The 16,964-nt window shown below is 36.7% G+C and overlaps 1 protein-coding gene and 1 pseudogene across 1 annotated transcript in view; both read right to left on the reverse strand.

Moving 5' to 3' along the window:
• Positions 1 to 16,964, reverse strand: part of LOC123521652 (contactin-6) — a 470,227-nt gene that overhangs the window by 128,452 nt on the left and 324,811 nt on the right. Inside the window, exon 8 of the mRNA XM_045289898.1 lies at positions 196 to 380. Within this exon, the coding sequence (XP_045145833.1) occupies positions 196 to 380 (185 nt within the window). The remainder of the gene's footprint in view (positions 1 to 195; positions 381 to 16,964) is intronic.
• LOC105978565 lies at positions 2,667 to 9,826 on the reverse strand (annotated as a pseudogene).

Here is a 16,964-nt window from a genome sequence, read left to right on the forward strand (position 1 = left end):
TGTGCTTAAATCAAAACCATGTTTCAAAGAGGGTCATTTATACCTGCTAATCATTAGATTAAGCATCTTAACCCAGTATTGTTTCTTTCCTATTTTTTTCTATGACATTTTCCCATAGCATACTATTTATTTTCACCATTTGCTATAAAGGATATTGTTAACTAATGAATGTTAAAAAGAAATCTATGAGCTCACCATAGAACATGAGTTGGCCCCTTGCAATGTTTCTTCCTCGCAGGTTGCCTGCAGTGCACTCATAGATGCCTTCATCTTCCTGCTGAAAGTTCAGGATCTCAAGGATAGCTTTGGATTTGCTGTACTTGACTTTCCCTGGTAATAGGCTTCCATCCAGCCTCCTCCAACTAATATCAGGGACTGGACTAAAGAGTTATATTTCATTAGAATATAAAATGGCTTAGTTTTTATGACAGAAGGATAAAATTAGAGCAGACTGAAAGAAAAAAATATAAATCTATTATTATACTCTGACTAATTTTCAAAATTTGCAACCATTCACCACTCATTCATCCAGTCATTGATTTAACACTTCAGTAAGTACTTGCTCCATGCAAGCCATGGTACTATGTTCAAAGGATACATTATGAAGTAAAATGGACTTCCCTCAAAGAGCTTATGGACTAGTGGAGAAATATGCAACAATTTTTTTAGAAATGTATAACGATAAATTTTACTAACTGAAGTACAGCAAACAGCATGCAGCGCTAGAAACATGGTTACATCAATTTAAATAGGATAATCAAGATAGCTCTTTGTGAGGACACAAGTATTATAAGTTCTAAGCAAAAATGTAGAATCATTTGTAACTGTGTTGGTGCTAACAGGTTCCCAAAGACGTGTGTCAGGAGTGAGATTATCAAGAGGCATCCATATGATTTGGGACTACAAATTCTATGGTCATCCAATTAGTGTATGTATTTATAACTCCCCCCAAATATATTAAAATAATATATGGACTTACTCACTATTCTATCTCCCCATAGAAAAAAATTAAAAGTAAATTTTCATTTTTTTTGGAATTTAGCATAGTGAATTATGGATATCTAATGTCATTTATATGAATCTACATTTATATGTAAATGTAAATTTATATGGAGTTATATGTATCAATAAGAGATTAATGTAAATTTTTATGGTACAATTAAAAGTATGACAAGAAAATACTGCCTATTAAATTGGTCATTTGTAAAGCGAATCCCTGGTCTTACTTTGGAATCTCTACCTTCCTAGAAAGCCATTCTCTATTTCTTTATGGAGGGCTTGATATTTTAAATATATTTTAACAAACTAAATATACTTTATGATTTAATGTACTATAACCATTTAAATAAGTAAAGAATTGTGATGATAGGAAATTAATTTGCAATGACAAATTTATAAACTTTGAGATATATGCAAGATTCTGCAAGTCAACAAGTGATGTGGGAGGAATCTCCAATCACCAATAATCATACAAGCAAAATCATTGCATCGAGTTGATGCAGACTTATAGTGACCCTATAAGACAGGGTACATCTACCTCTGTGAGTTCTCCAGACTAACTGTGTACAGAAGAGAACGCTCCATGCCGCTGCTAGTTTTGAACTGCAGACCTGTGGATTGCAGCCCAATGAGTAATCACTACCCATCAGGACTCCTGTCCAATCACATATAGTAGTTGTCAAATTATATTCTGCAGAATTTAGGCAATAAATAATTAGTAATGAATCCGGGTGCCATAGTGTGCTACATACTGGGCAGCTAGTGAAAAGTCAGTAGTTCAAGATCACCAGCTATTGCCTAGGAACTAGATGACATCTTCTACTGCCTTAACAAGTTTCAGTCTTGGAAATGAAAGGGACAATTATACTCTGCCCTATATAGTCACTATGAGTTAGAATCAACTTGATTGAAGTGAATTTGGCTATTTTGAAGAATACGTCTGGTGTTGATTCAGGAGAGTTTTTATTTAAATCGGGCAAAAATGAAGCAAATCATAACCCTAAGATAGCTTAGGATTTTAAATTTTAAACATTTTATCATAGCAAGGATAAAATGCAGAAAATCATATCATGTGCTAATGCATATTTAACTCAGACCCCCAATTTACTCATTCATCTATTTTTTTCTTAGACTATAAAGAACATACATTAACCCTGTAAAAAATTATAAGAAACTTAATTTTAAGAGGAAAATAAATAGTTCTGCTACTTACTTGTCTGAATTCATCATTGTTTGTCAGTAGAGACTATTTTTCCCATAATCTCTTTGTGTGCATGTGTGTGTACACATGCACACATGTGTGAAAAACATATTATTGTTCTTTTAGAAAGTTAGCTAAGTCTGAACCAGAGGAGTGGGACATTTTCATGTATTAATAATAGTAATTGCAACATAAGCACAATGGCTACCTGCCATTTACAAGAATTGATCACAAACTATGTATCAGATATTCCATGTGCATAAAATATATAAATTAATATATTTTCACTTAGCTAATGGTAGCACAGTTGAGCTATATACCCAGAAACTTTGTGCTTTTAACCACAAGCTAATATGATCTCATACCTACTACAAAGCTTAGTTCTTGCTTTTACAAATGTGGATTTCTTATAAGAGACACAATTGAGCCAGACAACCTAAGAAATCCCACCAAACTGTAACTTTATTCACTTCCCCAAAGAAAAGTCACACTGAAATAACAATGGAGGAACACTGGACAAGTGTTTGTACTTTCTATGAGTGAAGAAGTTGATCTATATAGTATCTAGACATGATCTGCCAAGAAGAGCAATGCAGCAGATAAAGCCAATCCATCTCTCTGAATCCTTATCCACGTGAGGCCTCAAGTTTACTTTTTTTTGTCCCAACAGTTTTATTGTCACATAATTTACATATCATACAATTCAATAGTGTAATTGTCCAATCATATCAAAAACAATTGTACAATTATTTTCACATCAATTTTAACCACTCCAACCCTGTCTATGGTTAAATCACCTTTAAAATGAGTTGTGCAGTCACAGTCAGTTCTAAAGCTCGCTCTCCCTCCCCTTCTCACTTTCACTGTTTACTCCTGAAATTCCCTCACCCTCCCTATCTCCGAACCTCCACCCCTACACCCCCCCCCCAAACCCTTGTATCAGTTATTAGCTCTATGCATCTACTCCTTCTGTGCTTCAGAAACTGGGAAACCCAAGAGAAACAATAAAAAACAAAATTAAAATAAGATGGTAAGCATAAAATCACAATAATACAAGGACAAAAATACAGATGATTAAGAAAGAAAAGATTCCCATCAACATTCAAAAAGCCAGGGAAGAAATTTATGTCATGGAACAAGTAAGAGATACTTGTACCAGAACAAATTCAGGTTGTGTATATAGAGAGGTCAACTGACCAAGCAGTGAGTTCCGCCCAGCATAATCAAGATTGCCATGGGCTCTGCCTGATAGTAAGGCTGTTCAAGACTCTTGTCTGTGGCCATAGATCTGCCAGGAGCTCAGTCTGATTAGATACTCTGCAGATGGGTTTTGGGGTCCCACTGTCCTCTATAGCCCTCCACAAATTGGGTGTTCATGATTTTAGCTCTGATACTTTTCCCTTTGCCATATTTGAATTTTTTAATTGTCATCTTTGGATCACACAGGTGGTGTGCTTCTTCCATATGGAGCTTGTTGACTCCTCACTTAGATGGTTGATTGTTTGACTACAAGGCTTTAAGACCCCAGGCACTATTCTGATTGATAGTCAGGTACCATCCACTTTCTTCACTGCACTTTGCTGTAGCATCCTTATCTTCAAGGATCATTTTATGAAGGTGAGTATCCTGCAGGATCATGTTATCAGAACTGACTGTTCTTGAATTGGGGCTAGAGTTAATAAGGAGCCCAGACTCTATCTGATTGCCCATGAGGTTTGCACATCTCAGGTTTACTTTGGCATTCCTAATATGACAAAATCAAAACCCTATATGATCAGCTGCACCCATATCAGCCATAAGGCAACGAGCAATCAAACAAAGAGCACACACATACAGAAAGAAAGAAAAACAACAACAACAAAAACAAGCTACAAACAGGAAAGCAAAAACCCTATAAACAAATGTGCTGCATTGCCAATCACTCTTCTGGAGTATAAGTCGACTGCATCATCAATTTTCCCAATGACCCAGCACTCCAGATATGTTGGTCTGAGGATTCTATGTGACTACAGTTCCACCTTGAGCCACAACCCACGAGTTTTTGCCCTACACAGTTTGAGTTCCTAATCGTTAAGTTTTCTTTTAACAGTAAGTAAACAGCATGGTGCCATGGTGTTCAAGAGGTTCTAACCTACCAGCTGCTCAAAGAAGAAAAATGTGGCTATTTGCTTCCTTAAAGATCTCCTATAGCACTGAAAACCGTATGGGGCAATTCTACTTTTCTCTACGGGGTTACTATAGAACAGAATTGACTGTAAGTGGCATGGGTTTGCCTTCACAATGAATCATCTAAATAGCAACTAACAAAACAAGAACAATCTGTACTTCTGTTTCAGCGAACTTTCCTCTAGCTACTGTAAGTCAGTGTATATTCACAGAAAACATGGTATACTTTGAATTTAAGACCCCACCCCAATACCCCTCCACCAGGGACAGTCCTTAGCCAATGGCTGGTGATAAAAATGCTCCAATTCCACTGTCACCAATGGGATAACTCTCAGAATGACCACAGTTTCCCCGCACGATTAAGGCAAATTTACTTTCTCTAGATTTTTTGCCTGCATGTCTTTGCCATTGCTTGACTTGCCTCATTCCCATAGTCCACCTTCCCCTGGGTTCTCCCAAGGAGCTCTTGTAAAAGATTATTTTACAAAAATTATCTTTTTCTGGTCTGTTTTTGGGAAAACCAATTATTTAGAATCCTCAGTTAGCTTCATCCATAAATCATGTGTGATGTTAGTGAAAATAACAGACATGTTACTTTTAAATACTTCCAAGTAAAGCTGTCTCTCTGTAACACAGACACGTAGAGAAATAGAAGACTGTGGAGGGAAATATCAAGGGTACAACAAAACCAAAGAATGAACCCCCCGGAAAAAAATCAGTCCTCTATCAGGACAAAATTACACTAGAATAAATAGCAGAAGATTTTAAAATGCAAGAGAGGCAGGGAACTGACAGAGCAAAATACGTTTGTTACTTATAAAGGGGTATTTCAATAGAAATTTTCATTTTCTCACATAAATTGTACTTGGAATGTGAAATCTTCTCCCATAAACCATCCAATTATAGAAAAGAGTATAATATTTTGTGTATTAAGTTTTAATTTGAAGACCTTTTTATTTTTTGGAAGAAGAAAAAGGATGTAAGAATCAGAATTCTGGGTTCCGGTTTGCCCTGGACTTGTCTCGGGGAGGAAAGGGGAATTTTTCATTAGTATTTTGCTTAGAAAACCTAATCCTCTCTATCTTAAAATCCATTTGATTTGGGTGTGGCTGACTAAACCGCTGGTTCAGGAAAAGATAATGATTACCTACACTGGCCACCACGATTGGCTAAGCATGGAAACTCAATTATGGGATGACTTTAAGAAGACCTTGGAAGAGAGGCTTCCTTTCTGATGAGAAAGTAAGATAGGCCATCTGATCATTTAGTCAGCAATTTCCACACATGTGGAGAAACTATCTTACGAAGCTAAAGCGAACATAGGGGAATAAAACTTGGGATTCTTCACTTTCCTAGAAAAAGTCAAACCAGATGCCAGAAGATTCTATCTTTGAGAACTTTAGTAAGTCAATTCTTTCTCTCTCTCTTTGGTTGAAGTTAATTTGTGTCATCTTTATTTTGCTTTCAACCAAAAGAGAACTGATGAAAGGAGTCTGAATATGTGGATTAATATGCTAACTGTTACTTTGTATCTGTATTAAGATCACCAGATGGATTCCTTCTGGACATGCTTTGTGTTCTAGAAACAGAATCACCAGAATTACTTAGATCATCCAAAAACAAAGTTAGTTCCATTTTGTACAATGGAAAATGTTTTAAAGTCTTTTTACCTTGCATTTTGTGACTACATTTTATATTAATACATTTCTAAAAGAAGAGTCGAGCAGATTTATCAGATTTCATGGTTACTAACTAAATGCTGAGGATTTCTCAGGTATGCTATGAGAGTGCTAAATATCAATGCCATGATCTTCTTGATTATCACTGGTAATGTGAGATATAGAGTTAAGTGAAAATAAATGCAAGCACACATTATTTTTAAGACATATATGCATTTTAACAAAACATTTCCACTTTATCTTAGTACATCTGATGAAGACACTAAATTAAATGCTTTAAATTTCACACTTTCTGTATTTTCTGAAGCCATTCCAAATGGGCAGTGGGCGGAAAAAAACTAGAATAAATGAAAAATACACATATTTTTGTAGGGAGCTTTAATTTCTTATTGTAACATTTTCCCCCCAATATATATGTACACACCACACATATTTCACCCTATCTAAAGAAAAACAACAGCAACCACAAGGCTATCATAATAAAACAATGCTCTTTATATGCATGCTCATAAAGAGCCATGATAGCACAGCGTCGTGAGTAAGACTTTGGGCCGCTAACTGCAAGGTGAGCAGGTTGAAACTACCAGCTGCTCCACAGGAGCTTTCTATTTCTGTAAAAAGTGATGGTCTCAGAAACCCCAGAGGCAGTTCTTCCTTGTTCTGTAGCGTTGCTATGGGTCAGAATGGACTCAATAGAAGGGAGTTTATACATGAGAGTGTGGAATAGGCCTCGATCAGTAACCTGCAAAGCTTAATTGAACCTTTAAAAGTATGATTTTTCTCATTTACAGAATAGAAATGAATAATAGTACATAATACACGGGATTATTGTGAGGGTTTAACACCAAAGATATGATAGATGAAATAGCTATTGTGTCTAGCACATATTAAACAACGTTTGACTGAGGCTCATGAAATTAACAGCATAAACATGAGTTATTATTTTAGTAGTCACATTTCAAATGCAAGAAACCCAGGTAGCTTACATTTATTGTTTTCTACTCTCATTAAGAATTCCAAATACTAGGCTTTCAAATCAAATTTATTCATGATCAATTCATATATAGAACTCAGACTTCTACACTGTGAACTGAATAGGGAGACAAGCCTGGGTGCAGTTCTACCTACATAAATACATGTCCTTCCTTTCACCATTTCTGTTCTGGCTGCTACACCTATGCTGTCCCTCATCATAGCTCATTTTCATTTCCTTATCCTAAGGGCAGGGCAGGGATAGCTCAGGTGAGACAAGGCCATAGTGTTGTGAAGGATCTCTTATTTTATCTTCTCTATCTTACAGTGCCACTCTGATAAGATAAAAGAAAATTACACACAGTTCTTCAAAAAGAAGGGAATTTTGTGTAAGAAACATTGGCATATTGTGTAAGAAACATGGGGATCTATTAATACTAATACCCATTAATTGAGTGCTTACTATATACCAGGCATTGTGCCAGATGGCTTGCATATGTAGCCTCAATAAAATATTCAGTTGGCAGCTGTTAACAATTCTAATTACCATTAAAAATGGTACTCATGTTAAACAGGAAATTTCTGCTAAATTATTACCTGCCAATTTTCTGTTACTTAGACATTCAGAATAGGCTAATTTATTGTGATATACTTTCTGATCTTTTGAGTTGCCACCCATTCAATTACACAAACTAGTAGACTTTCTCTGTCCATGGCTTTTACATCTATTTATGCTCTACCTAGTTCCTCCCTGCTTAGCACAAACAAGAGCTCAACTACTAACTGGAAAGTTGGCTCTTCAAATTCACACAGCAGTGACTCCAAAGAAAAGTATGGTCATTTATTTCTGAAAGCCAATTCAGTAGTTTTGTTCTGTGCACATTAGGTTGCCATGATTTGTAATTGACCCCATAGCTATTGTTTTTCACTTTTTCTAGTTCCTCATTGTTGATGATAGTAATGCAATCTTTGTTAGTCATTTGTTGTGACTTAAAATGAGTGGTCTATTTGAAATTTAGAGTTAATATATAAGGGGTTACCCCACAAAAAAAAGGGAAAACAGCTCCACTAGATGAAGCTTTCATAGTAAGCATTTTCCCCCTGCTAGGCGAGCACCCAGCACCTCACTCTGAGGTAGTGCACACAGTACGTCATCTGAGAAGATTCTCTCTGGTCAGAGTGATTTTTTTTGTAAAACCAGTTTTGCTCAAACCTCTTTTTTTATTTTGTGATGGGCAATTTAGGGGAACAGTGTGCAGCTGAGAAATTTGTTTCTTGTTCAGGAAAAATGCTCCAGAAACTATTGGGATGTTGAACACAATTAACAAGGACAGTGCTATGGGAAAAACTCATGTTATGAGTGGTTTTCTCATTTCATAAAAAGTTGAAATATCGATGGCAAACCTCATTCTGGATGTCAGTCAACTTCCCCAAGGGCCAAAAATGTTGACTTACAGTGCAGTCTGATTTGTGGCAGATGGGGGACTGGTTTTGCCACCAGGGCAATGCACCTGCTCACACAGCCATCTTGGCGCACTAGTTTTTGGCAAAGAGCAGCATGCCTCTCTTGCCCCATGTACCTTACCCATCTGACCTTGCTCCATGTGACTTCTTTTTCTTTCTGAAAATGAAGAGGGACATGAAGGGACCACGATTTGATGATATAGAAGAGGCGAAGAAGAAATGATGGAGGTACTTGTCAGCCATCCAAACAGATGAGTTTGGAAAATGTTTCCAAAATGAAATCTTAGATTTGGCTAAGGTATTAAGTATAATGGAGAGTATTTTGGAGGTAATAAGTTCTTTTGTTTTTTTTTTTTAAACAATTCATAGCGTTGGGGGGTGGGGGGGTGGAATCTCTTTTTTAGTCTTTTTTAGAAAACGCAACCAAGCAAGAGGTCAATAATTGAGAATATTATTGAAGCTCTTGAAATTGTGCCTTTTCAGAAGATGAGTCAAAAAGAAATGGGACTCTTATCAACTCACTTCCAGATAGCAACCATATCTGATAATATTCACCCTTTCAACTATAAACTCAGCCCAGCCTTCATTAGTACAACGGGGAAATTGGGATTGGATGCAAATTGTTTACTGAACTTCACGTCATGTTGAAGGGGTCTTTTATATCCCATAATTCCAGGTTTCAGGAGGGAATGGTGAATTTGGGGATCTGGTTTCCCAAAAGAACCTGTTGCTCTACTCACAATTCTGTAGTGGCTGCCAGGCGGATCAGCTCTCCAATGGCGCTGTCCCGCTCTAGGGCCCGAGCGGGAGCATTGGCAGTGAAGGGCAGACACTCCTCCTTGGTCATGCCCTCCCTGTACGTAGCATCGATGTAGCCATAGATATAGGAGCTCTCGGAGCCTCCAAAGGCAAAGGCTACCTTACCATCATATCCCCCATGGGCGCTGAGTACATCTGCCCTCCTTCTTGGGGGTGCCAGCCTGCCATGATGATTCCTGCCATCAGAACTTCCCGGTATCTGTAACGCATCTCCTTAAGGAGGTTGGCTGCTGTGTGTACCAGTGGAGGCTCATTGAGTTCAATGCTGTGGAAGCATAGTTGATAGTGGTAGCATCAGCTACCGCCTGTTATCAGCAGCTGAACCTGAGCGGCAGCAGAATATTCTATCATGAACTGGGGTCAGGTTGTCAGTCACTTGATTGGCAATGTAGGACGCATTCAAATTGCAAAGCCATGACAGTGGTCCCTGTGGAGAGTTGTCCGTGTTCCCAATCTGGGGTGAGGGCCTACCGCCCCAGGCCAGGGCAGGCCCCAATTCTGGAGCAGCGACTGCAGCTGACACCATCTTTCTCCTCTCATTTCCTCGGACTTTAGAGGAGGGTTTAAAGCACCATGAATTACTTCTTTAAAACCTCTTTTAAAATCCTATTGTTATTTTGTTCCTATGTTTAAAATGAAGTTTAGCTAAATGTGAGATTTTATAGTTATGAAATAGAACTAGATGAGGATTTTTTTCTTCCTTAATTTTGTGCTTCTTGTATAAGCACTCCTATAAATGAAGACTTTTACTCCTGTGTTAGTCTGGGTAAACTTGGGAAACAAATCCACAGAAACTCATATGTATATGCGAGAGTTTTATATAAAGGATAAGGGTACATCAGCAAAGCATTCCAGTGCTGCCCAAGCCCACAAGTCCAAAATTAGCCCATATGTCTGACAACAATCCGCAAGGTCCCCCTCCATCTCACAAAACACACGTAATGACCCCGACTGCAGGAGGAAAGCTGAGTCAGTGAATGTGCAAGCATCTCAGTGCTGGCAGGGGTCTCCACATGGCTACTCCAGCACCCAGAGCTGCATCGGGGTAGGTCCATGTGGCTTCTCTTCAGGGATGTCTTACAGGAAGTGAGCCTTGCCAGCTGAAGCAAGGAACTGGCTAAGGCAGCTGCTCCCTGGTCTGACCATCAGAGAGCAAGAGACCCGAGAACTAGAAAGGCAGGCTCATCGAGCCATTTATCTCTCCATCCTTCAACTAACCCCACATGTGTTTATCAGCCAGGTTGGCACAATAAACCTTAACTATCTCAACTCTATTCTCTAATGTCATTATATTTTTTACTGAGTGAGCATCCTATTAATTTTATCTGAAGACTGGCCTAGTTCAACATAAAGTGGAAGTTAAATAAGAGCTTTTTGAATGCTTGTTGAAATGGTGCTTCAGTTCTATACATTTACTCCATAAATAGAATTTTCATTATATCTGCTATTTGAGAAAGCTTATTGTTTTCCACTGGATTTCTTAAACCTCATTATCCATAGCTTAAATACAGGCTGGACTAAGTTTTTAAACTAGAAACTGGTGAGAAGAACCAGTTTCCTAAGAAACTGTATTTGGGATTATTCTTAACTTGAATCTCATTTCAGAAAATCCTGTCGGTGGACGTTTTTAATGGAAGAAAGTGAAGCAGAATAACAAAACCGGCAAAAAAAATGCCTTTGTTAAAATTTCAGGTTGTTCAGCTAGCAGCTTTCATTTCATCAACTTGAAATATTCATACAAAGAGCTTAGAGTATAATGCTGTCCTGTGGAGTACAATGTGGATGCATTCATGACTGCTGTAGAAAAGCAATCCCATTGTTACTGACAAAACCTAAAACATTTTCATCTAAAATGCTGAGCAATGTGAATAAATTCATGATATTGTCCTAATCATCAGGGCCATACCAGGCTTCGCATGGGTGCATTGGTCTGTTATTTGACCTAGGAGTTGTAGTGGCTTATGGAAAAACCACATTATTGATAATAATATTGTTCACAAGAAAAATGGTGGCATAATGACATTTTCACCTAAAATGAAAAGATTTTAGGGAACACGTGACCAAATCTTGAATGTTCTTCCTCTTTGTGCTTTCTAGAGAAAAAGGAAAGGGGCATATAAATCTCTTGAGAACGTCCAACTAGAAATATTAGTGAGTACAATTTGAAATAGAGAGTTGGAAACAAAAAAAAGGGTTGATATTTAAATTGTTAACATGAATATCAGATGTGTCACTAAGAATTGGAAGGCTTTGTAGTTAAAGGAATTTTATTGCTATTTTTGTTCCTTAATATCATTAATTTATACATGAAATATTAAACTGTAGCCCATCATTTCAAGAGCTGGTAGATCTGAAAATGATACTGCAAGTATCAGTTAGTTAGCAATCTTGTTACAGTACTTTATTGAGCCTTAACTCTAGAGAGATACCTCTTCAGCCATATTGATGCTATACTAGCCAATATGAGAAAAAAATGGCAATTAGCAGCAGTAATTGGGAATCAGGAAATCTAGAATTCCTCCAATTTAGAGAACTTGATATTACCTCAGCTCGCTTTTAGGGACTTTTTATAAAGTAAAGGAAACATTAAAATGGTCTGTTAATATTTAACCATTCTATCAATATTATACCAAATTTTTTAAACTGGTCTTATATTATAAGCCAGGTATTGTGCTAAGTGCTTTTTGAAATACACACAATAATACTAGGAAGTATATTATTGCTGTAAACATTTTGTAGCAGTCTGAGATGTATGGATGCTAAGTAACTTGACCAGCATCACACAGCAAACTTCTTAAAAAATAAGTTTGATGCTATAGGTGAGAGTATAAATGACACATAGGGCTGCCAAGATTGTAATGTTTATGGAAGCAGATTGCATCATGTTTCTCCAGAAGAATTGTTGGTGGGTTCAAAGAAATGACTTTTAATTAGCTGCCAGATGCTTAACAAACTGCGCTACTATGGCTTCTTAAAGTTTAAAAACAACTCATTAAGATGTGCAATGTGTGCTTAGTATTATATTATGTACTTATATTAGCTTAATCTAACTATCTGGTATTTATTTTGTTTTTACTTTTTTTTTATAACACATTGAGATGCTGGTCTGCATCTAGAACCACTATTGATTCTAAAGATGGCTCTAAGGTCACTTGAAAAATAAGGAGCAAAAAACTTACTTCATTTGCTCCAGATTGGTTGAAATTTCTATTTGAAAATTTCCTTGCAATTCCAATTAGTTAAAAACTAGATCTTTTGATAAAAGTGATGATACACTGGGGTTCAAAGGATGTATTCTAGAAGTATATATAAATGCTTCCACAAGGATATATGTTCCTATTGGATGATTTTTAGAGTATTTTAATTTTATAATCTACACTGTAAAAAAACAATTTCTGCTTTTTTGAAGAGAAATAATAAAGTTTAATGGAACGTTTGATACTAGATTCAGAATATGTCCTTAGGATCTAAAGAAACTGACTTGCTTTGTGGATCCATGATCTTTGAAATGGTTATTCAACAATCTTTCTTGAAGATGCCCAGTAGTAGAAGGTTTAAGTGCTGTCTCCACAAATATTAGCACCGGAAAGGTTATTGCAGATTTACTTATAATTATTGGAAACAGAAAGCAACCAAAGCATTTTTCAATTGCTTAATCATTTAAAACTGCAAAGGAGAGAATTTTTCTGTAGACATCCATTGATTAGAGAGACAGGTTTACACACGTTTGTTTGAAATAAACCTTTGCATGTATAAACTGGAGTCATAGTAGCAATATTTTTACATACTCTCATTTTCCAAATATATGAAGCATTCTTTCTGAGGGTAAAGTTTGTGAATCCAAAAGAAAAAGAAAGTGCACATAGTTAAAATCCTTTAGTCAATTAATTTTCCCCATGAGGGCATGGATTAATAATTCTAATATCTTCACTGGAATGAAACAACTAAAAAATATATGGGAGCAATGCAAGCTAGGGTTTCTCATGAAGGAAGGGGTATTTACTGATCAGCAAGTGGAAAAGGTGAGAATGATTTCTATTTGATTGAATAGAATTGGAGACATTAAGATGAACTCATGTTTATCTAACTCAATATGGACTCCTCTCTATAATATTGATGACCATATATGTGTATAGATGTGTGTGAGGGTGAGCATTAGTTAGCATGCCGTTATCATATGGTGTCTTGGAAATGGTGCTAATTCGCAGGCACCGTGCATACACAAACAAACACTGCCTGGTCCTGTACCATCTTCTCAATTTATGTTGGAATCTATTGCTGCAGCCAATTCGTCAATCCATTTGTGGAGGGCCTTCCTCTTTTCTTTTGGCCTGCTTCTTTACCACTGCATTTTGAGGGGCTGATCTCTATTGATAACACATCTGAAGGCTGTGAGATGAAGTCTTTCCATCCTCACTTAAAATATAAAAATTCTGTTGTTTATTTATTTTTATTAAACGATAATTGTATTGGGGCCTCTTATAGCTCTTACAACAATCCATACAGGTAAACAAGCGGCCATCTAACTCGGAAGCAACAAAGCCCACATAGAAGAAACCCATCAGCCTGTGTGATCACAAGGTGTCAAAGGGCTGAGGTATCAGGCATCGAAGAACAAAAAATCATATCATTGTGAATGAAGGGGAGTGAGGAGTGGGGACCCAAAGCTCATCTGTAGGAAACTGGACATCCTCTTATGGAAGGGTTGGGGGGAGGAGATGAGACAGTCAGGGTGCAGTGTAGCAATGATGAAACGTACAACTTTCCTCTAGTTCCTAAATGCTTGCCCCTCCCCCCCACTATAATGGTCCCAATTCTGCCTTGCAAGTCTGGCTAGACCAGAGGATGTACACCGGTACAGATAGGAACTGGAAACACAGGGAATCCAGGGCAAATGATCCCTTCAGGACCAGTGCTGAGAGTGGAGATACTGGGAGGGTGGGGTAGAAAGGGGGAACCGATTACAAGGATCTACATATAACCTCTTTTCTGGGGGAAGGACAACAGAAATGTGGGTGAAGAGAGACGTCGGACAGTGTAAGATATGACAAAACAATAATTTCTAAATTATCAAGGGTTCATGAAGGAGGCGAAAGTGGGAAGAGAGGGGGGAAAAATGAGGAGCTGATGCCAGGGGCTTAGGTAAAGAACAAATGTTTTGAGAATGATGAGGGTAACGAATGTACAAATGTGCTTTATACAGTTGATGTATGTATGGATTATGATAAGAATGATATGATCCCCCAATAAATGATTTAAAAAAACGAACAATCCATACATCAATCGCATCAAGAATATTTGTACATATGTTGCCATCATTATTTTCTAAGGAGCATTTTTTACTGTACTTCTTCCAATACAGATTTGCTTGTTCTTCTGGCAGTCCACAGTACTTTAATATTTTTAGGCAAGTAAAATGCATCAATTCTTGTAAGAACATTTTTTTCAAGAACATACACATTTTTTCTCTGTCATCTGAGAGGGTTTTAAATAAATGACACTCCAATTATAATAAGTACATATAGTTTACAAACATTGATATATAACATAATTCTAAAGAAATAAATATGGCTTATTGGAGGAATAGCAAAGCTAGGATTCTAAGACTCAGACAGGAAAGCTCAATATAAATCTTGAGAAATTTGCAGTGTCAGGAAATAAGTCCAAAAAAAATTAATGGGTTTATGACAAAAGGCACAGAGGCCAATGGGAATTGTTCCCAATGGTCAAAAGCAAGGCAACTCAAGTCAACATAAGCAGCACAATAAATAGAGTATGGAATTCTAATCCAGTACTTAAAAAATAAATATCCAGGAGTACCTCTCATATGAATTAATTAGTAGAAATATTAATAAGAAGGGAATAATGAGCAATTTTCATGTGAAGAATTATTCTTAATGTCGTAGAAAAGTCATGCTAAAATGAGAACATAATACTCCACTTCTTGAGTATGGGCTACCCATTATGATTTCCTTCCAGGGAGTGGAATATAGAAAAGGGGATGAAGAGTAACTTTCCTGTGGGGAAACTGGATAAACAGTCTCTCAGTCTGGTGGACAAAGTGATTATCAGCAGTTGCAAGTCATTTTGTAAGGGTTGTGCCCTCCATAAAATGTGGCGGAAATTCCACTTTACCTCTGTGATTCTCATGCCCCAAATCCATAACTTTAGTCTACGTAGATGAAATGTATCAGGCAGATTCCAATAGAAGGACCAAAGGGGAGTGGGTGGAAGACCAGCTCACTGCAATGGAGTGCAGTGGTTCCTAAGACTAGAACTCGTCATAGGAGCAGACCGCCTCATCTTTCTCCTATGGAACAGTTAATAGGTTTGAACTGCCAACCTTGCAGTTAGCAAGGGATCCTGAATAGAAGAATAGCCCATTTATGATATGATAAACATGAGCAACACTCCTGAAAACTGTGAAAATGACCAACTGGACAGTCTGCTACTTTAATTGTCAGGAGGAGCCCAAGGGATCATCCAAGACATGATGTGGTATATACTACATGAGAATTTGAAATAAAAAACAGATAGCAGTTAAAAATTAAGCAATGTTAATAATAAAGTATTATTTTTAGTTAATTGTAATGTGTCAATAGTGGTTTCTTGAAAATAGCAAATGTGTCATACTAGGGCCAGATGCATGAGGGAAAAATTTATGCTATTGGGAAAGAGAAATATGTGGATTTTTTGTACTATATGTCCAATTATTTTCTGTTCTATAACAGATGTGAAATATATGTAATATATTAATTTAAGTTAAATTATGGGAAAAAGCAAAAGTCTTCCATTTGTCAATGACACAAAAGACCTTTCAATAATATTTTAAAATGTTCTAAACAAAGGAATTGAGAGTGAGCCTCTCCACTCTACATTGAATAGACAGCAGCCCGAGTGATCAATAGGAGTGAGGCCCTCGAATTTTTATTCACTGAAACCATGGAAGGAAAAAAGACATCTCAAGAAAAAAAATATGTGATGCTGCATAGTTACATCAATCCTATTTTCATTTAAACTTACAGGACCTTTGTATTTATTTTAATTTTTTAGTTGCTCAGCACATAGCCGGGTCCCTTTGAAAATGTCCTGTCACATAGTTCATCAGAAATGAATGAATTGCTGAATGAATGAAGAACTCAGAACACATATACTGAATGATTAAATCATAGGTACTAAATGTGCTAAATGAGTGAGTGAGAAAATATCAATAATCCTTAGGACGTTTAAACAAATGGCAAATGTATATCTGGGGAAAATCCTGGGGATTTTTATCACATAAACATAATGCATAGACTATTTCTGTATCTCATTTCTGTTCCCCTTTCTGTCTTCAATCAAAGAACTTTTGATCCTTATCAATATTTAAAAATTATTTACAAATTAGTGATTGTCTATTTTGGATGAAAACTTTGGTGATTTTAATAGAATATCTAACCCCTATAATAAATCTATCTATCTATCTGTCTATCTATCTATCTATCTATCTATCTATCTATCTATTATCTAAATGTCATCTCTCAGTTTTCTATCTTTCTCAATTTTATAGATAGGAAAACTAAAGAAGATTAATTAATTTTCCAAAATCCACTTTGCTACAGCTATTGATATACAATGTATTCTTGATATTTCTGAATGTTGCATCAATACTATTTCTAGAAAAC

The sequence above is a fragment of the Echinops telfairi genome, unplaced genomic scaffold (assembly GCF_000313985.2).
Source record: "Echinops telfairi isolate 266 unplaced genomic scaffold, ASM31398v2 ScPeMD7_31;HRSCAF=116, whole genome shotgun sequence".
Taxonomy (NCBI): domain Eukaryota; kingdom Metazoa; phylum Chordata; class Mammalia; order Afrosoricida; family Tenrecidae; genus Echinops; species Echinops telfairi.